We start from the raw sequence: 17,628 nt of genomic DNA, 5'->3' as shown, positions 1-17,628 counted from the left end.
TATCATGCTCCTTGCAAATTTTCACTCTCCTAATAAGAACACATGTGCACTTCACAGTACAATCCTTGATAGGTCTACAATTTTCCAATTATTTACAAAGAACTTTCAACTCGGCATAATAATCCGATATAGAGTGAAATACTTCAAAAGAATGCAATTCATGCCATGGATGAACTAGAAACTTGGATCAAACCGATCACGCATAGGAATACTTCCATTATGAGGTCATTGCTCGTCGTTCGAAATAATCGATCTCTTCATTAAACGTGAACCCAAATCCATTTCATTCAATAGTTGTCACAGAAGAATAGTTGTCGGAAAAGAAAAATCCGTAGCAGGAAGAGAAGGTCAGCCCATGATGGATCCTTTGCTTAAACCTCTATGATTGTTTCGTGACATTTCTTAAAGAGAGAAAATAAAAAAACTGAGGAGATGCAGCAGAGTCATAAGCTCTACAAAATCATATGAAAAGAGGGCGAGAAATGATAAAAATCAACTGAGTTATATGGAGAATGAATGGAATGATACAAGAATTACATACTATAGGAGTACAAGACAGCTAGCTATAACTGTCAAGTATAACAAATTCTGCTAAATCATATAGCAACATAACCATAAACTACTGACTAAACATAGGCTTGCAATAAAATGCACATCAATTCAACGCTCCACACCATAGCATTACATGTTTTTTTTAAGAAGCTAAACTAACCCCATCAAATTGGCACCAGAGAGAATCGAACCTGAGACCTTTGAGGAGGAGCACACTCCCAGGTTCCAAGCCAATACCACTAGGCCAACCCAAGTGGGTTCCATAGCATTACATGTATCGTAGGATGTCACCGTCAAAATACTACTTCGCAGACACACTAATTATAGATATCATCGTATTCGAAAGTTATCAACTACTAGTAAATATTAATGTTATGACATACACACCACAATTCTTTGGTAAGCCTGATAAAAAACAATTGAATCAATGTTGTCATGAAATTGTGCTTCACGTGTTGCCTTACAAACATAACAACGATGATTGTAACTGGGTTTGTAACAATAGCCGTACAGGTGCACTCTAAACCTGCATCTTCACTCCCATGTTTTCAAAGGTCAAGCACATTTTTATGACATCATATTACAACTGATGTATGTTCATCCCATTAAAGCCACATGTGTAGTCTGGCTCATCAACCGAGTGCACCAAAAGATTGGGGTCTGGAGATTCCAACTCGAATATTACCTGTACATTGGTTGACAAAGGTGCAACCGTCAAGTTGTGATTCTTGACGACATTTTTCGTTTAGAAAATTCAAGCTAATTCACCAAAAATAAAATCAAGATACTAAATGATAACTAGAAGCAGGGGTATAGAATTCGAATCTTCCTTGAAGTTGAAGTAACTCTTATGTTAACCGATGATGACTTAAGATAGATAAATTCACATTATATATACAATAATAAATGCTAGAGGTAGATACATAAATAATAGCTATTGCCATGTCATACCACAAAATTATCTCCTTGCTTAAGGACTGGAGCAGGAACGTAGAGGTTGCACTGTGGTCCTCTCAACTATTTAAGAGCCATGAATTAATATTTGAAGGAAAAAATCCATATAGATAACTGAGTATTAAATTAAATTATGTAACAACCGCAAAAATAATTTATTCAATAGGAATAAGATAGTATTTTACCGGCCAATATCTTCCTAGATTGAAGTCATTAACAAACACAACGCCTTTCCCCCAATTTCTGAATGACAAAAATGTATCCTTGACCTGACTTGTTTTATCAATTAAGAAGTGTCCAGAATAAAAAGCAGGTTCTTTTGAAGTATTCTCTGCAAAAGAAAGAAATACTTTAATCAAAGATTGGCATCATCATTATAAAATCCAATGAAGCAACGATTGAGCTTTGAGCATAATATGAGATACAAAAACAGAAGTGATAGGAAAAGGTATCATGTTTTTCTTTCCATGTGTATTATGGCACATACCAGACTTATTCATCAACCTTTTCCTGGAGGTTGATATTTCACCGAATGCAGAATATGAAGCTTGCATTATGCGATTGTAATTTGGCACTTCGTTTAGATTGTGCAAAGGAATAGGGAACATTTTCCAACCTTGTACTCTATTCCCATCCAGATAAACAGAAGACAGAATACCCTGTTGAAGTTTTGACAAAGATTAACCAACCACAGTCAAACTTTTAGAGAAGCGTTGTCATAATCATGAGTTTTACCTTCCTATCGAAGATGAAAGGCCCATAATTTACACGTCCCATGTTTTCAACCTGCATAAGGTGGGAAGAATAGACAACATTCAGAATCCCATGACATATTAAAAAGCAGAAGAAAACTCTTTTAAGAGTTTACCTTGCCGTCTTAACATATATATAAATGTATAGCCTTCATAGTCATAGTTAACCAACTATATAACTAAATGAGCTATTTAATGATGACGCTTACACCGAGAATAAAAAACTGATCCAGCTTCACAACTCCTGATACTGACTATGCTGTTAGGCACAATATTTAATTTGCATGACTTGGGATATACTTTACGAATAGAAAAATAGACAAATATATTTATTTATCTTACATTCTTCAAGTAATGAAAAATAACAAGAGTTATGGTTCTCTAAGCATCAATGAAATTAAAGTCAAAATCGCCAACAAGAGTTATTGTTGAAATTCCCTGCAATCCCTTATCCCCGCAGTGAAAGATGAGGATAAGATTCTGCACTCCCCCCTAGTGGAAATGTTGAAAAATAAAACTTGCTTTATACCTGGGCATATACAGCTCAAGTGCTTAACCCTCCAAAATATTTTTCTAAACCCTCCTAAATATTTTTCTTCGTACAAAAAGAAACAATACATAAAAAAGACAGGTATATACCAAGATATATAAGTTGATCTTAGAATGGCATTGATATTCAGGGAGGCTGAGTTTTTTATTCAACCATCTTTCGACAGTACCAACATAAGTTGGCCTTGTACCCCTTCCTTTAGAAGAACATGAGATAAATACTTGAGCTCTATCATGCACCTGCACATTCATAAGTCTAATATTTAGAGAAGCTATATTCTTCTAGATAGACAAGACATTGAGATAACTGAAACACGATGAAAACAGCTAAAAAACGATGAGAATCAATGAAAGTAGTCAAATAGCACCTTTGGTATGGACAAATTTCTTCCCCCTCTCCTTGCTTCGTAATCAGTGACATACAATAAGAAACCAAAAAACTGAGGAACACACATGCATCAAGCTTCAATAATATACCAGTTAGGGGGCTTGCATTATCATGAACAGAAATAACATACCTGGCCCACATTCTCCATTGACATTGGATTTTCTGATTCAAAGGAGCTGGAGGAATTGGTGAAATCAAATATATCAAATAAAGAAGATCGTCTTTGCAAGTGGATTGGTCCATATGTTGTCTTTTCATTATAAGAGGGAATAGAAGGAAGAGGTGCAGAGCTATATCGGGATATAACCCTCCGAATTGCTGAAACATATTATATTAAACACGGTTAAATTTGCTTTGTATGATCATAGTTTAATTACAAAATTTAACAAATAATTGAATAAAAAGACGGAAGGAAAAGTAATATTAGTTTGGGTCAATGAAAGATATTCGGCAGTAACTAATTTACGATTGAACTTATCATTTTATATGCTGGCACAAAGTGGTTAAAGTATTAAACATTATAGAGTCTAGATCAAGTTCAGTCCTTCAAACTTCACGCCCCAAATTGCCCAGGACCAAGTGTTAGGGGGGTGTTGAGAGGCTTGAAACTCATATTGGAAAGGGATATGGCTTGAATGCTATAGTGGTTATAAGAAGGGGAAATTCTTACACTAGGGGCTAGCTTTTGGGGTTGAGTAAGAGCTGAAGTCCAAATACTAAGTTATAAGGACTAATTTAGACATATCTCTAATTGATGTGGGATCTCAACACATCCCTCACGCGTAGGACTTGTCATCTGATGCGTGGACAAATGCCGGTGGCCTAATAACAGAGATCTTAACAGAAGTATTTAGAACTACGATTGAGACCCTCAACTAAAAGATTGTCTATAATCGTGACAACATTTTCTTTTTTCTCAACACATTACACATGCAGCTTCTACAGGTTTTGGATTCATTGCATGCTAATAGGTCCTAAGCTAAATAATTTGTAGGATGAAAAGAAAGAGAACAGAATGCTTTATTACTCAGAGGCGTCAGAGACTTAAAGTCAAAGCAAGCTCTGTCATGGCAATATTCCCTTCTACAAATGAGCAATATGTTCATTGTGAACGACAACAAACACACCCCTCCTTCTTGGGGGCCTTCCTATTTGTCTCAACTAGACCCTTTTTCTAATTATCTGTACTACCCCTTCTTCCTAGTGTAATATCCACCTCTACTGATCAGTAACCCATGCACATAACATTTTCAATTTTTTTGCAATCATGGTGCCGGTATCCTGTAAAAAGTTTGCAACTCAAGTTGAACTAAATATTAGTGGTTCAAGGTCTTGTGGGACCCTAGTATGATGTAACAGATAGAGAGTAGAGCATGATTACTATGTAACTCTTATGACAGATTTCACTTGGACAAAATTTTAAAATCCCTTTCTTAGAAGATGACATCCATATCAATGGAATGCCCTCGGGTGAAGAGGATTCAGAAATAGAAATCCAGCTCAGGCTTCGATTATCTATTTGACTCAATTACTAACTATGGTTTGCAATATCATGAAAACATGTTTTGGGGTAGGGATAAGCAAGTACTCACAAGAAAAAGGGAAGATTATAAAAAAAATATAACGAACAAACTAAAAAGTGGAATATTGATAGTTCGAAAATGAGAGGAAAAACAAAAAAATCTGTACCATTGAATTTTGAATTGTCAACATCACCAGCTTCCCTGATCGGGGCATCCTGCATATGAAATAATCAAGTTTGTAACGTACATGCATACCACAATTCACAATAGAAGGTGCAAACATCAGTTAAAAAATTCCTAACATAATCATATGAAGTGAGATCAGGTTTATAGTCAGCCTCGTTTGCACCGGTATTTGCTCCATTATAAAATCCAAAGTTTGAACCACCATGCGCCATCTGAATATTAAAAGACCCAATTCAAAAGGGTCAATCATAATGCGGTTTTCAAACGGTACAAAGGCATAGGTTGAGACATACGTATAGGACGGCAGACCCATTTTTTCTCAAAATTTCTTCAAGAGCAGCTGCTGTGGAATCAGCATCGGTCTTAGCATTTTTCTCTCCCCAATGTGTAAGCCACCCAGTGTAAAATTCGCTGATAAGACAAGCACTCTTAGTATTCAGAATAATAGACAAAAATAATAGTCCATACAAATAAACTTACGATGACAAAGGTGGCGATTTTCCTGGGGCATTGAACTCCTTCTGTAACTTGAATATAGGCCAAGGATCATCACCAGTAGTGAAGTCAACAGCTACAAAAAGAGAATATGTATTATGTTATAGAATCAAATATGGTCAAAGCAATGTGTAAGGCATACTGATGCAGAATTATGTTATTACAGTTAAAATAGGTCAATTCACTTATTCACAATGCCCCCAAATGTAACAAAATGAGCCACTACAGAAACAAAATATTAATGTTCGAAGGGAGGGAGGGAGAGAAAGATCAGGATTAGAGAAGAATGGATGTTTGTAAGACCTTACTAACATCACTTAAAAAATTGGAATTTCACCTGAAAAGACAGTATCTCCACGAATAGTTCCTTTCTCAAGATTTTCCCTGGACCCTCCATCTGTAGTGTATCTGACAACCGGAAACACAGAGAAAAGAATAATAAGAAAGGAGATCTTCCTCTGACCACCCTAAATATTGCACATCTCCATTGCCGGCTTAAATTTAAGATTTTTGGGTGTATACTTGTACAATAAAGTAGAAGTTGAAAAGTTGACACCTCTTTCAATCCAATGTACCCATTAAAAATTCAATACATTATTATGCTTAAAACAAAATGTTACAATTGAACATTATCTGATTTATCTCTCTTGTCGAAAGTTTTGAGGGACCCCAAAAGCAGGGGGGCCTGCACCAATGGGCTAAGTAACAAACCACAACTAGGAACTTGACATCACATCTTAGCACAAAAAATGCATTCGGTACATACAGAATGTGATGTTTAGATACCTATATGAGTAGCCCAATATTCAGATAAGAATAGGCTCTAATATCATCTTCGAATAGGGATAACTCAACCACAAGAGGTAGCTTGGGTGGAGGATTTCCCAAGTCTTTATACTTGGGCCATTTAACTAGAAAATATGAGATCTCAACACACACCCTAGCCATATATCTAGCTGATGTGGGATTTTAACAATATCAACTTTCAAAAAGCCACTAATGTAGATAAGATGGGAGTAGAGCGGGGCATGTCAAGTGTCAACTACCGTCTTCTATTATAACACCTAGATCATATTACAGCAGAATACATGAGTTAAATATCAATGAGAGCTAGGCTTCAAAACATAAAAGCACATACAAAATGGCATCCTGCCCAAGATGACCTCTAGCTAGTGTGATCAGGTGATGGAGATATGCTTTGTCGTCTCCATAAGAACCATACTCATTCTCAATCTGTGTCAAACAAAGTCATATGTGTCAATCTATATCTCCCTTACATATTCAAAAGAGAAGAACTGCTTAAATCTTAAAAGTATTCAAACACGGAAACTTGAATTCCTATACCAATACATAATTCCAGCATTTAGGAACTCACAACAATGGAATGTATTCATATTTAGACAAACTACATTCCACTAAATGTTAACAAAATATACACAATTCATGTTTTGGAGAAACAAATAGAATGAAAAAATGTTAGAATGCTAGAACTCCTATTGCACTTTTTCGAGTCTTATGATGATAGCAATCTTAATGTACTGGCCTTGTACCAGTCTAGTTCTACATACAACATTAGTAATTGACCTAGATTATTAATAATAGGTAGGGTTTGCTTCTATCACATCATATGAAATATTAGTTATTCAGAATGACTCTCCATTTCCCATCAAATCCCTATAATTTTAGTATGGGAACTCTCCCATTTTCCAACATCAGTACATAGACTTTCTGTTTCTGAAATCAGAACTGACAGAACATACTTTATGCTTTGCAAACATCTAGTATAACAATGCCCATAAATCAAATAGAATCAACCAATTCAACAAATAAACAACATACCTGAACCATTATTATAGGGCCTCCGTTGTCATATAGGAGAGGAACTAATTTTGGAAGCAGTTTGCCCCACCATCTTTCAACCTGAAATACCAAACTATAATAAGTACAAACCTCAATGATAGAAATGTACAAACAGAGAGAAAGACATACGACAAATGTTTTCAAGCAGATAGCTGTTTTGATGAATATCTAGTTTTTAGGCACACAATCTAGCATTGTTTACAAAAAGTTATCAGCACAATAATCATAAGGGTTTGTTTAACCTAATCCATATAAAACACCAGTTCACCTTTTCCTTTTGGGCAAATAACTAAAATATGATTTAACTAAGCACAATCTGTGACAGCAGTGCATTAAAAGAAGACCCCCATGAGGTTGCTTCAGTTATAAATGTCTACCACTGGCTACTTTGTTTTGACACTATCTCTTATGACATCAACTGCCTGCCACTAAACCAAAACCCTAAGCTGTTGTTAGTGAGGGCGCATCTTCTTAGTACCACATACACTATCACTATCTAGCAGTAAGGGCTTTATCTCTATCTAGCAGTAAGGGCTTCACCAGTCGCAGTTTCCACAAGTTGAGATGCTTTGCCTAAAACTATTATTATTATGCAATTCATACGAGCATTTGTTGGAACACTAGTTGAATCTAGTGAGAAAATTGGATAAGAAAAACACAATGTAAGAACTAGTGTGAGTGTGTGACTTAAAAATGTCCCACATTGGTGAGCCACACCAACTAGAAAGTGTTTATATAAGGGTAGAGTGACCTCCAAGGGTGTGCCCTTGGGGTACCCACTTTTGTGAACGGGTGAACGCTTGCAAAAGTATATATATCACATGCGCGACGACGCCGCCGTCCGACCGACCGGGTCGTGGGTGGAAAATACCCGATCCAAAACGAGTTTCCGGATATATCCAATTAAGAAACAAAACGCGTTTACTTGAGGATTAAGCCGACTTAATCCCCAAGTCTCTCGTTTTTTGAGGATTAAGCCGACTTAATCCCCTCATTCTTTAAACCGAATTTCGCAGTTGATGATTCCTGTGCGATTCCTCTCTTCTCCCTTCGACTTGTGTTAACGAGTCATTCTTCTGCTTCTACTCCTTTCTGTCCCTTTCGGTTTCGAATAGAGCGGCTACATACCGTATTAAATAGTTTTAATCGAACGATTAAACTATATTCAGAGGTGTATATCTCGAGCGATTGTATACTATGCAGTGTATAATCGTAACAGTGATTTGGGCTGTTTTATCCTGGAGACGGCGTGGTTGTTAGTCTACCTTGCACAACTTAGGTAGTGCCGCGAAACGTCTTAAAGAGAACGACCTGGTCGTGACTCAACCCGCTAATTCCTTTGGCAGTACTTCTGATTTTTAAATTCAAAACTAACAGCATTGTATGACTACCACATAAAAAGAGAATAATCCAGCTATATAAGAGATAGAAATATAAAAGCGAAAAAACATAACATACAAATCCAAACCACAAGATTAGCAATTACAAAGTTGGTTTCAAGCTAGATCAACGTTATCATAAGATAATAAGGAAAGCATACCAGTTTAAGAAAAGCAGGATCAGATGATCTTGGTTTTGGGGTTGGATTCCTGGAAAATAACCAACTTGGGATACCACCCCAGTCCCACTCTGAAATATATCACTGTAACTGTTAGAAATTAAATCAAGAAATATCTAGAAGAGTATAGAAGCTTAGAGTTACTCTTTGTCATTAAGAGTTAAAAATATCTATATTATGTAGCACCACCTAGAATAATCTTGTAACCAAAAGAATAATCTAGTGCTGATTGTACACCACCTCTATAGGAATAATCTAGCACCATCCATAGCTAGAAAAATCTAGTAACCGACATTAAGTTTAAGAGCCTATAAAAGGCACATGCTTGTACCATATTGTATCATCAAGTCTTCGACAATAAAATTAGTGTGTGTTCAAAGAAATTCTCCATTGTTCTCTTAGTTATAACTTTGTGAGTTTGTGTCCCACTGATATCAAATTGGTATCAGAGCAGGTTAGGTCCTGCAAGTGTCAGTGTCAAAAATAGTCTAAGTGTGTGAGGAACAAAAGAGTTCTCATTGTGTCGAAATTATTGTAAGCATATTCTGAGAAAGATATGTCAAACAATAATTTCAATATCGTTTGGTCCGGTCCTAAATTGAATTCTGAATTAGATTTCAATTATTGGGAATTTATGATGACAACACATCTTAAAGCTCACAACATCTGGAGCTATGTGGAGTCTGGTTTGCAACAAGGAGCTGATGAACTTGCTCGTAGAAGGGACCAGCTGGCACTATCACAAATTCTTCAAGGAATAGATTACTCAATTTTCGGCAAAATAGCAAATGCGAAGACTTCGAAAGAAGCGTGGGACATATTGAAGTTGTCACATAAAGGAGTAGAGAAAGCTCAGAAATCAAAGTTGCAGTCTCTGCGTAGAGAATACGAAAGGTATGAAATGTCCAGTTCTGAAACAGTGGATCAATATTTTACTCGTGTTATAAATATTGTCAACAAAATGAGAGTGTATGGAGAAGATATTCAAGATAGCAAGGTGGTGGAGAAAATTCTACGCACCATGCCGATGAAATATGATCATGTGGTGACTACGATATTGGAGTCCCATGATACCGATACCTTGTCGGTAGCAGAGTTGCAGGGAAGCATTGAAAGCCATGTCAACCGAATATTGGAGAAGACTGAAAAAGTAAAGGAGGAAGCCTTGAAGAGCCAGGTGAACCTCAACAACGTTGCTGAATCCAGTCAGATGGGTGAAGCCAGAGCTCGTGACAATTTCAACAATGGAGGAAGAGGAAATTTCAGAGGAAGAGGTCGAGGAAGCTTTAGAGGAAGAGGACGTGGCAACTTCAACCAATGGAGAGACAACAATTACAACAATTTCAATCCATCCCATCAAGGAAAAGGTGGAAACAATTTTGGTTCCAATAACCGTGGCAGAGGAAGAGGTTATTACAACCAAGAGAGAACAAATAATGGTTGTTTTAATTGTGGAAAGTATGGGCACAAAGCAGCTGACTGCAGATATAAACATCAAGCAAATATGGCAGAGAATTCATATCAACATTTTGGTGAGTCTTCTCAAAATCAACATAGTTTATTTTTAGCAAGCAATACACTTTCAGAAGAAGAAAATATTTGGTATTTGGACACCGGATGTAGTAATCACATGTGTGGGAAAAAAGAATTATTTTCTTCTCTGGACGAAACGGTAAAATCTACCGTGAAGTTTGGAAATAATTCAAATATTCCAATTGAGGGGAAAGGCCAAATTGCTATCAGATTGAAAGATGGATCGCAAAATTTTATTGGTGATGTTTTCTATGCTCCCGGTCTTCATCATAATCTCTTGAGCATGGGACAGCTGTCTGAGAAAGATTACAACATGCAGATTCACAAAGGCTATTGCACGTTGATTGATGGAAATGGGAGATTCATCACAAAGGTAAAAATGTCTCATAACCGCCTATTCCCTCTAAGAATTCAACATGATCAATTTTCGTGCTTGAGTTCAATAATTCCAAATGATGATTGGTTGTGGCACATGAGATTTGGTCACTTTCATTTTTCTGGATTGAATTATCTGTCACGAAAAGAATATGTTTCTGGTTTGCCTGTTGTGAAAATTCCAAGTGGTGTATGCGAGACATGTCAAATGGGAAAGAAGCATAGAGAATCATTTCCAACCGGAAAGTCTTGGAGAGCAAAGAAACTCTTGGAGATCGTTCATTCAGATTTGTGCTCGGTTGAAATACCAACACCTGGTGGATGCAGGTATTTTATTACTTTCATTGATGATTTTAGCAGAAAGGCATGGGTATATTTTCTAAAGCAGAAATCAGAAGCTGTTGATTCCTTCAAGACATTCAAAGCGTTCGTAGAAAAACAAAGTGGTTGTCCAATCAAAGCACTAAGAACAGACAGAGGCCAAGAATACCTCGTCGGCACAGATTTCTTTGAGCAACATGGAATCCAACATCAATTGACAACAAGATATACTCCTCAACAAAATGGAGTAGCTGAAAGGAAGAACAGAACAATCATGGATATGGTGAGATGTATGCTGAAAGCCAAACAAATGCCAAAGGAATTTTGGGCAGAAGCAGTTGCTACTGCAGTTTATATTTTGAACAGATGTCCAACAAAAAGTGTTCAAGAGAAGACTCCCGAAGAAGCAGGGAGTGGAAGGAGGCCCTCAATCAGGCACCTCAGAGTTTTTGGATGTATTGCTTATGCTCATGTACCAGATCAAATCAGAAAGAAGTTAGATGATAAAGGCGAGAGATGTATTTTTATTGGCTACTGCTCAAATTCAAAGGCCTATAAGCTTTATAATCCAGAGACCAAGAAGGTGATCATCAGTAGAGATGTGACATTTGATGAAGGAGGAATGTGGAATTGGTCATCAAAGTCACAAAAGGAGCCGATTGTAACTCCAAATGATTATGAAGAGGAAGATGAGCATGTAGATACAACACCTGATGAGCCTGATGAGCCAGAAACATCGAACAGAGAAAAAAGGAATCGAAGATTACCAGCTCGACTACAAGATTGTGTTTTGGGTACCGACAATGACCCATCTGATGAAGAGATCATTAACTTTGCTTTGTTTGCAGATTGTGAGCCAGTTACTTTTGAAGAAGCCTCACGTGATGAAAATTGGATAAAAGCTATGGATGAAGAAATCAATGCAATTGAGAAGAATAAAACATGGGAGCTGACTGAATTACCGCCAGACAAGAAGCCAATAGGAGTGAAGTGGGTGTACAAGACAAAGTACAAACCCAGTGGTGAGATTGATCGCTATAAAGCGAGGCTGGTGGCTAAAGGCTACAAACAAAAACCAGGTATTGATTATTTTGAAGTATTTGCTCCTGTTGCAAGATTAGATACAATTCGCATGCTTATTTCACTCTCAGCTCAAAATAACTGGAAAATACATCAAATGGATGTTAAGTCTGCATTTCTTAATGGTACTTTGGAAGAAGAAGTGTATGTTGAGCAGCCTGCAGGATATGTGGTTAGAGGAAAGGAGGATAAAGTATATAGATTGAAGAAAGCATTGTATGGCTTGAAGCAGGCGCCAAGAGCATGGTACAAAAAGATTGATTCTTATTTTATTCAAAACGGCTTTCAGAGATGTCCATTTGAGCACACACTCTACATCAAATTCATTGATCCTGGAGATGTTCTTATTGTGTGCCTCTATGTCGATGATCTGATATTCACCGGTAACAATTCAAAGATGATCGCTGAATTCAGGGGGGCTATGATAAGTTATTTTGAAATGACAGATTTGGGCCTGATGTCCTATTTTCTCGGCATTGAGGTCATTCAACAGAAGGATGGAATCTTTATCTCTCAGAAGAAGTATGCAAGTGATATTTTGAAGAAATTCAAGATGGAGCATTCAAAGCCAATTTCCACGCCGGTTGAAGAAAAGTTGAAGCTGACAAGAGAAAGCGATGGTAAAAGGGTAGACTCAACTCATTACAAAAGTTTGATTGGAAGTTTGAGATATTTGACTGCAACAAGGCCAGATATAGTATATGGAGTTGGTTTACTTAGCAGATACATGGAGGATCCGTGTGTTAGTCACTTGCAAGGAGCCAAGAGGATTCTTCGTTATATTAAAGGTACTCTGACCGAAGGAATTTTTTATGGCAATAATAGTGATGTGAAGCTTGTTGGATATACAGATAGTGATTGGGCAGGAGATACAGAAACAAGAAAAAGCACGTCAGGGTACGCATTTCATCTAGGAACCGGTGCAATATCATGGTCTTCGAAGAAACAACATGTGGTCGCTCTTTCAACAGCAGAAGCAGAATATATAACAGCAACTAGTTGTGCTACTCAAACAGTGTGGCTGAGAAGAATTTTAGAAGTGATGCATCATGAGCAGAACACTCCTACAAAGATATATTGTGATAACAAGTCAGCAATTGCATTGAGCAAAAATCCAGTTTTTCATGGACGGTCCAAGCATATTGACATCCGGTTTCACAAGATACGAGAGTTAATTGCTGAGAAAGAAGTGGTGATCGAGTACTGTCCCACTAAAGAGCAAATTGCAGATATTTTTACAAAGCCATTGAAGATTGAGTCATTTTACAAATTGAAGAAAATGCTTGGAATGATGAAAGCTTGATTTAAGAATGATGAAAGCTTGATTTAAGGGAGGCAATGTTAGAAATTAAATCAAGAAATATCTAGAAGAGTATAGAAGCTTAGAGTTACTCTTTGTCATTAAGAGTTAAAAATATCTATATTATGTAGCACCACCTAGAATAATCTTGTAACCAAAAGAATAATCTAGTGCTGATTGTACACCACCTCTATAGGAATAATCTAGCACCATCCATAGCTAGAAAAATCTAGTAACCGACATTAAGTTTAAGAGCCTATAAAAGGCACATGCTTGTACCATATTGTATCATCAAGTCTTCGACAATAAAATTAGTGTGTGTTCAAAGAAATTCTCCATTGTTCTCTTAGTTATAACTTTGTGAGTTTGTGTCCCACTGATATCAGTAACTGTCATCATTTTTAATTCTTGATCATCATTTTTAACAAAATATCAACACCAATGCAGATGAAAATTGTAAGGGCAAATGAAGTAAATCGTAAAGAAGAGAAAATAGGATATCAAAATATAAGGTTGTATTCTTGAGCTGTCAAAATTAGTGCACACCATCTGCAAGCCAAATGATCTTTTGCTTCTAAAAAAAAATCATGCCAAAAGATAATAATGGGGAAGCCATAAAATTTAATATAGTTATCAAATTCTAGTTAGATGCTACTAAATAGAAAAATTCCATGGGAAAATTTAGAAATATCATTCTTTAGGTACAACCATCCAAATGAACTTTAGGAAATCTGGCTTCACAGGACTTTGCAGGATAAAGGCTACTGCTTTCTTGTTATAAAATACAAATTTTAACCAATAAAAGAGTGTGTTGAAAAGTATGTGTTATTAGCATTATTCAATATACAGATCTAAGAAAGATCATACCAAAAACATACATTATCCACTGCCATGGCATACATGAAAATCAGCAAATTATATTTTACCAAACAAACTAAAAGCTCGGTGGTAAAGTGGGCAATTAAGTTTTAAGTTATGGGAGAGCTAACCTGCACATATATATGGTCCGGGTCGAACCATCACGAGGAGATCGAGTTTGTGACAAAGGTTGAGGAATGATTCTATATTTGCAATACCCTCAAAAACGAGCTTTTCTGGTGCTGGTTCATGCAGATTCCAAGGAACATATGTCTGAATTGTGTTCAAGCCCAATGCCTTGGCTTTTAACAATCTATCTTCCCAATACTGCAAATTAGAAGGAAAATGGTATCACCGTATGAAAACATTTCAAAAAAATTGCTTATGATGTCTCAAAGAATAACGGGGAAGACTTCATTCATCAATCTCCTTATGAGAAAGATTACATGAGATGCCAGATGAAATGAAAGCTAACTCCACTTTGTTGTTCTGCTTTTGCTTTAACATTACAGTTATCATGTCCAAATTCTAACGAGGGACCATACAAAAAAGTCGACTAAAAGCAAACTTCTCTAATAACATTCTTCCATGCCGAATAAAGTTATCATTTCATTGTATATATTGTCCATTTCCTATCAGAGAGATCTTAATTGGCGAATGTAGTACAGAAGTTGCAATGCGTGCGCATATCTTCTTTGCCAATGATTTTTAAAGTCTAATATCCAGTTCTATCCTCCATAGCAGAACATAGTTAGGCCAAGAGATCTATGATGTCAATACTGATTGCAAATTCTCCACCATTTTATTGAAGACTTGATGTTGAGAAAAACTTCAGAGCATATTGACTCCTAATAAATTGCAAATTAGCAGGCTGGTATCACCTACTAATTAACAAATAAATATTCTTTTTAAAAATATATATATTTAAAAAAATAATAATTATCCACCTCTTGTTACGTGCTATTAGTTTATTCCTAGATGAATTGCATATATTCCATCCCCCTTTAGCATTTCACCTATGTCTCATCACTACAAAATGTTGGTATGTACTTGAAATACATAAAAAGAACCAAAACCTGTTTAAAAATGAGGAAGTGTAGCAATAGTATTGCCATTGATTACAATGCAATTATGATGTGCACTATGGACAGTTTCAAAAATTCATCCCACTAAATTAAGAGAAGTTAGCAAGATGTATACCTCAGGATGCACTCGAAAATAATGCAAGTCACCACCGATGATCCGAAAAGGTTCACCATCTTTCCAAAACATATCATTTGCAATCTCGAACTTCTTATTAACCTGATTAAAACAATCACAGAGGAGCTAAGTTGGAAAACATCAAACAAACTATAGATCAAGCTATCTCAAAATGGAAAATAATTTTTAAATGTCAACTTTTTTTTATTTCAATTTAATAAAAACGGGTAACGGCCTGTTTGGATTGGCTTATCTACTACTGGCATAAGCACTTGTTAAACCGTTTGAAAGAACATAAGAAACCAGCTTCTAACATGTTCATAAGCTGCTTTCAGCCTATTTTCATAAGCTCTCCAAGTTAGCATATGTGAAAACAACTTATAGCTTAAACGAAAACAATTTAACTTTATTTTTTCTTCTGTTATAGAAATAGCTTATATGTAAGTGCTTATCATGCTATAAGCTGCAAATTAAGCTGTTTATCCAATCAAGTCCTAAAATTTAAACACATTTTCAGCAACAGTCCCAAAATCACTGATTCAACAAGAACAACATATTTAAAGCAACTACAATCACTCTATGCTGAATTCTTCTACCAATTTGGAAAGAAAAAAATCTAAAAATTATTGCAAAAACTAATTATTTTTGCTGATCTATTTCCATTGACAAGAAGTATAGTGTATATTGGTTTCACTTTTAAGAGGAGACAGAAATGATTCTAGAGGTGTATAACTAATTTTGTCATGTTTGGTTGCTCTCGAGTAGAATTGGTTTTGCCTCGAGCTTGAAGCTAGAAACTGGAGCTTTTGATTCAAGAATTGGTTTTTACACACAAACTTTTAATCTAATCAAATAGAGAGCTAAAAAGAAAATACCCAGAAACTAAGAGAGAAACAGCGGTGGAAAAAGAGTAAAGGAATGTACTTTTTTGGAATGAGAATGATGGGCATGATGATGCTGGCGAGATGATATTGAAGGAAGAGGAGCAAAAACAGGAACAATGGCACAAAGAGCAATGAAAGAGATGAAGATGAAGAAAAGGGTAGCTGTGGAAATTCGTTTCTTCGCCATAGACAGTGGTCTTGTTTGGTTGGAGTATCATTCACACCAACTAAGAAAAATGTTGTTGTTATGATATCAAAAGTCAAGTAATATTCAATACACAAATGGTTATAAACATTAATTATTGGGTTACATGATATAAATGGCCACTTGTTATAGACAACTTCTTAATGTTAACAGGTAAGTATCATCTTATCTTAAAATTTAATACATTGAAACATAGAAAGAAAGAAAAAAATATTCTACGTGAAATTTATCAATTGTTTCTATTTATGAAACCTTAACAAGACCCTTTTTTTAATTACCCTTGTTATAAAATTTTCATCATTGCATCGTTTAATAATCTTTGTAGAGAAACTCGTGAGGCACATCTTCGCTCCAACCTAATTTTTCTCGATATGCATGAGCTAAAAATCGAACCATGGCCACGTGGTTAAAGAACTCAAGTATTTTACCACTTGAATCAATCAATTGTTTGTACCAAACTTAAGATAGTGATCGAACACTATGAGTGTTCAAAACCAAATCAACACAAGAAAAAATTGCAAACAAAATCAACCCAATCTAAAAATGACCAATTTTTTACTCAAACTGACGCTTTGATTTGAAATTTTTGTTTTGCCACCCAAACCAAACCAAAGAGTAGACTCACTTAAGTTTATATTTTCGTATCCTTGAGGATTTTTCTGTTGTTGGAATTGGTAGTGAAGGTTAGGAAAATGAAACAACGAAATAGTTTAATTAATTTTATATTCCTTGTCTATCACGGATGGAGTTAATTATTAATTGTTGTAACTTTGATTTGTGCACTTTAACCCTATTTGAAGTTAATTGCTAATCATTGCAAACTAGTTAATTGTTGAGGTCAATGTAATCAAACATATTAGCATATTATCAAATAGTGTTTAGATGAGATGACGCGGATCTCTTTTAGCTTAACTAAGGTCCTAGTTCGAATCCAAACTTTGTCATGCAGCAGTGTTAAAACTCTGGAAGAGTTTGCCGTCTATTTGGGTATCACGAGGCTCGAGAGATTAACTCACAAAAAAATCGAATCAACTCAAACAACATTGGTTAGGTCT

The 17,628-nt window shown here is 35.9% G+C and overlaps 1 protein-coding gene across 2 annotated transcripts; it reads right to left on the bottom strand.

Annotated features, from left to right (window-relative positions):
* Positions 1-579: 579 nt before the first annotated feature.
* On the bottom strand, positions 580-16,636 carry LOC11427149 (beta-galactosidase 17). 2 transcript variants are annotated; one of them, XM_003597550.4, is made up of 19 exons: positions 16,409-16,636; positions 15,485-15,586; positions 14,416-14,611; positions 8,800-8,888; positions 7,239-7,319; positions 6,538-6,632; positions 5,737-5,807; positions 5,385-5,475; positions 5,198-5,315; positions 5,021-5,116; positions 4,885-4,933; positions 3,326-3,513; positions 3,176-3,247; positions 2,898-3,047; positions 2,242-2,292; positions 1,994-2,165; positions 1,692-1,837; positions 1,504-1,569; positions 580-1,237 (listed from the first exon to the last, which is right to left on the bottom strand). In XM_003597550.4, the coding sequence occupies exons 1-19, from the start codon at positions 16,553-16,555 to the stop codon at positions 1,133-1,135; spliced, it is 2,085 nt and encodes a 694-aa protein (XP_003597598.1). In that variant the 5' UTR covers positions 16,556-16,636; the 3' UTR covers positions 580-1,132. The 2 variants fall into 2 exon arrangements, with proteins under 2 accessions (XP_003597598.1, XP_039686819.1); XM_039830885.1 differs by having other exon boundaries at positions 16,360-16,596.
* Positions 16,637-17,628: the final 992 nt, after the last annotated feature.

The sequence above is a fragment of the Medicago truncatula genome, chromosome 2 (assembly GCF_003473485.1).
Source record: "Medicago truncatula cultivar Jemalong A17 chromosome 2, MtrunA17r5.0-ANR, whole genome shotgun sequence".
NCBI classification, from domain to species: Eukaryota; Viridiplantae; Streptophyta; class Magnoliopsida; order Fabales; family Fabaceae; genus Medicago; species Medicago truncatula.
The sequence above is the reverse complement of the archived record's forward strand: the minus strand, read 5'-3'. Positions and strand labels throughout refer to the sequence as shown.

Excerpts from the sequence above, each read along its gene's own strand:
- LOC11427149 (XM_003597550.4), bottom strand. The coding sequence starts at position 16,555 with ATGGCGAAGAAACGAATTTCCACAGCTACCCTTTTCTTCATCTTCATC. Across the intron at positions 6,633-7,238 it reads GCCCTATAATAATGGTTCAG|ATTGAGAATGAGTATGGTTC; the intron begins GTATGTTGTTTA and ends TGTTTGACACAG. Across the intron at positions 3,048-3,175 it reads GAAATTTGTCCATACCAAAG|GTGCATGATAGAGCTCAAGT; the intron begins GTGCTATTTGAC and ends ATGAATGTGCAG.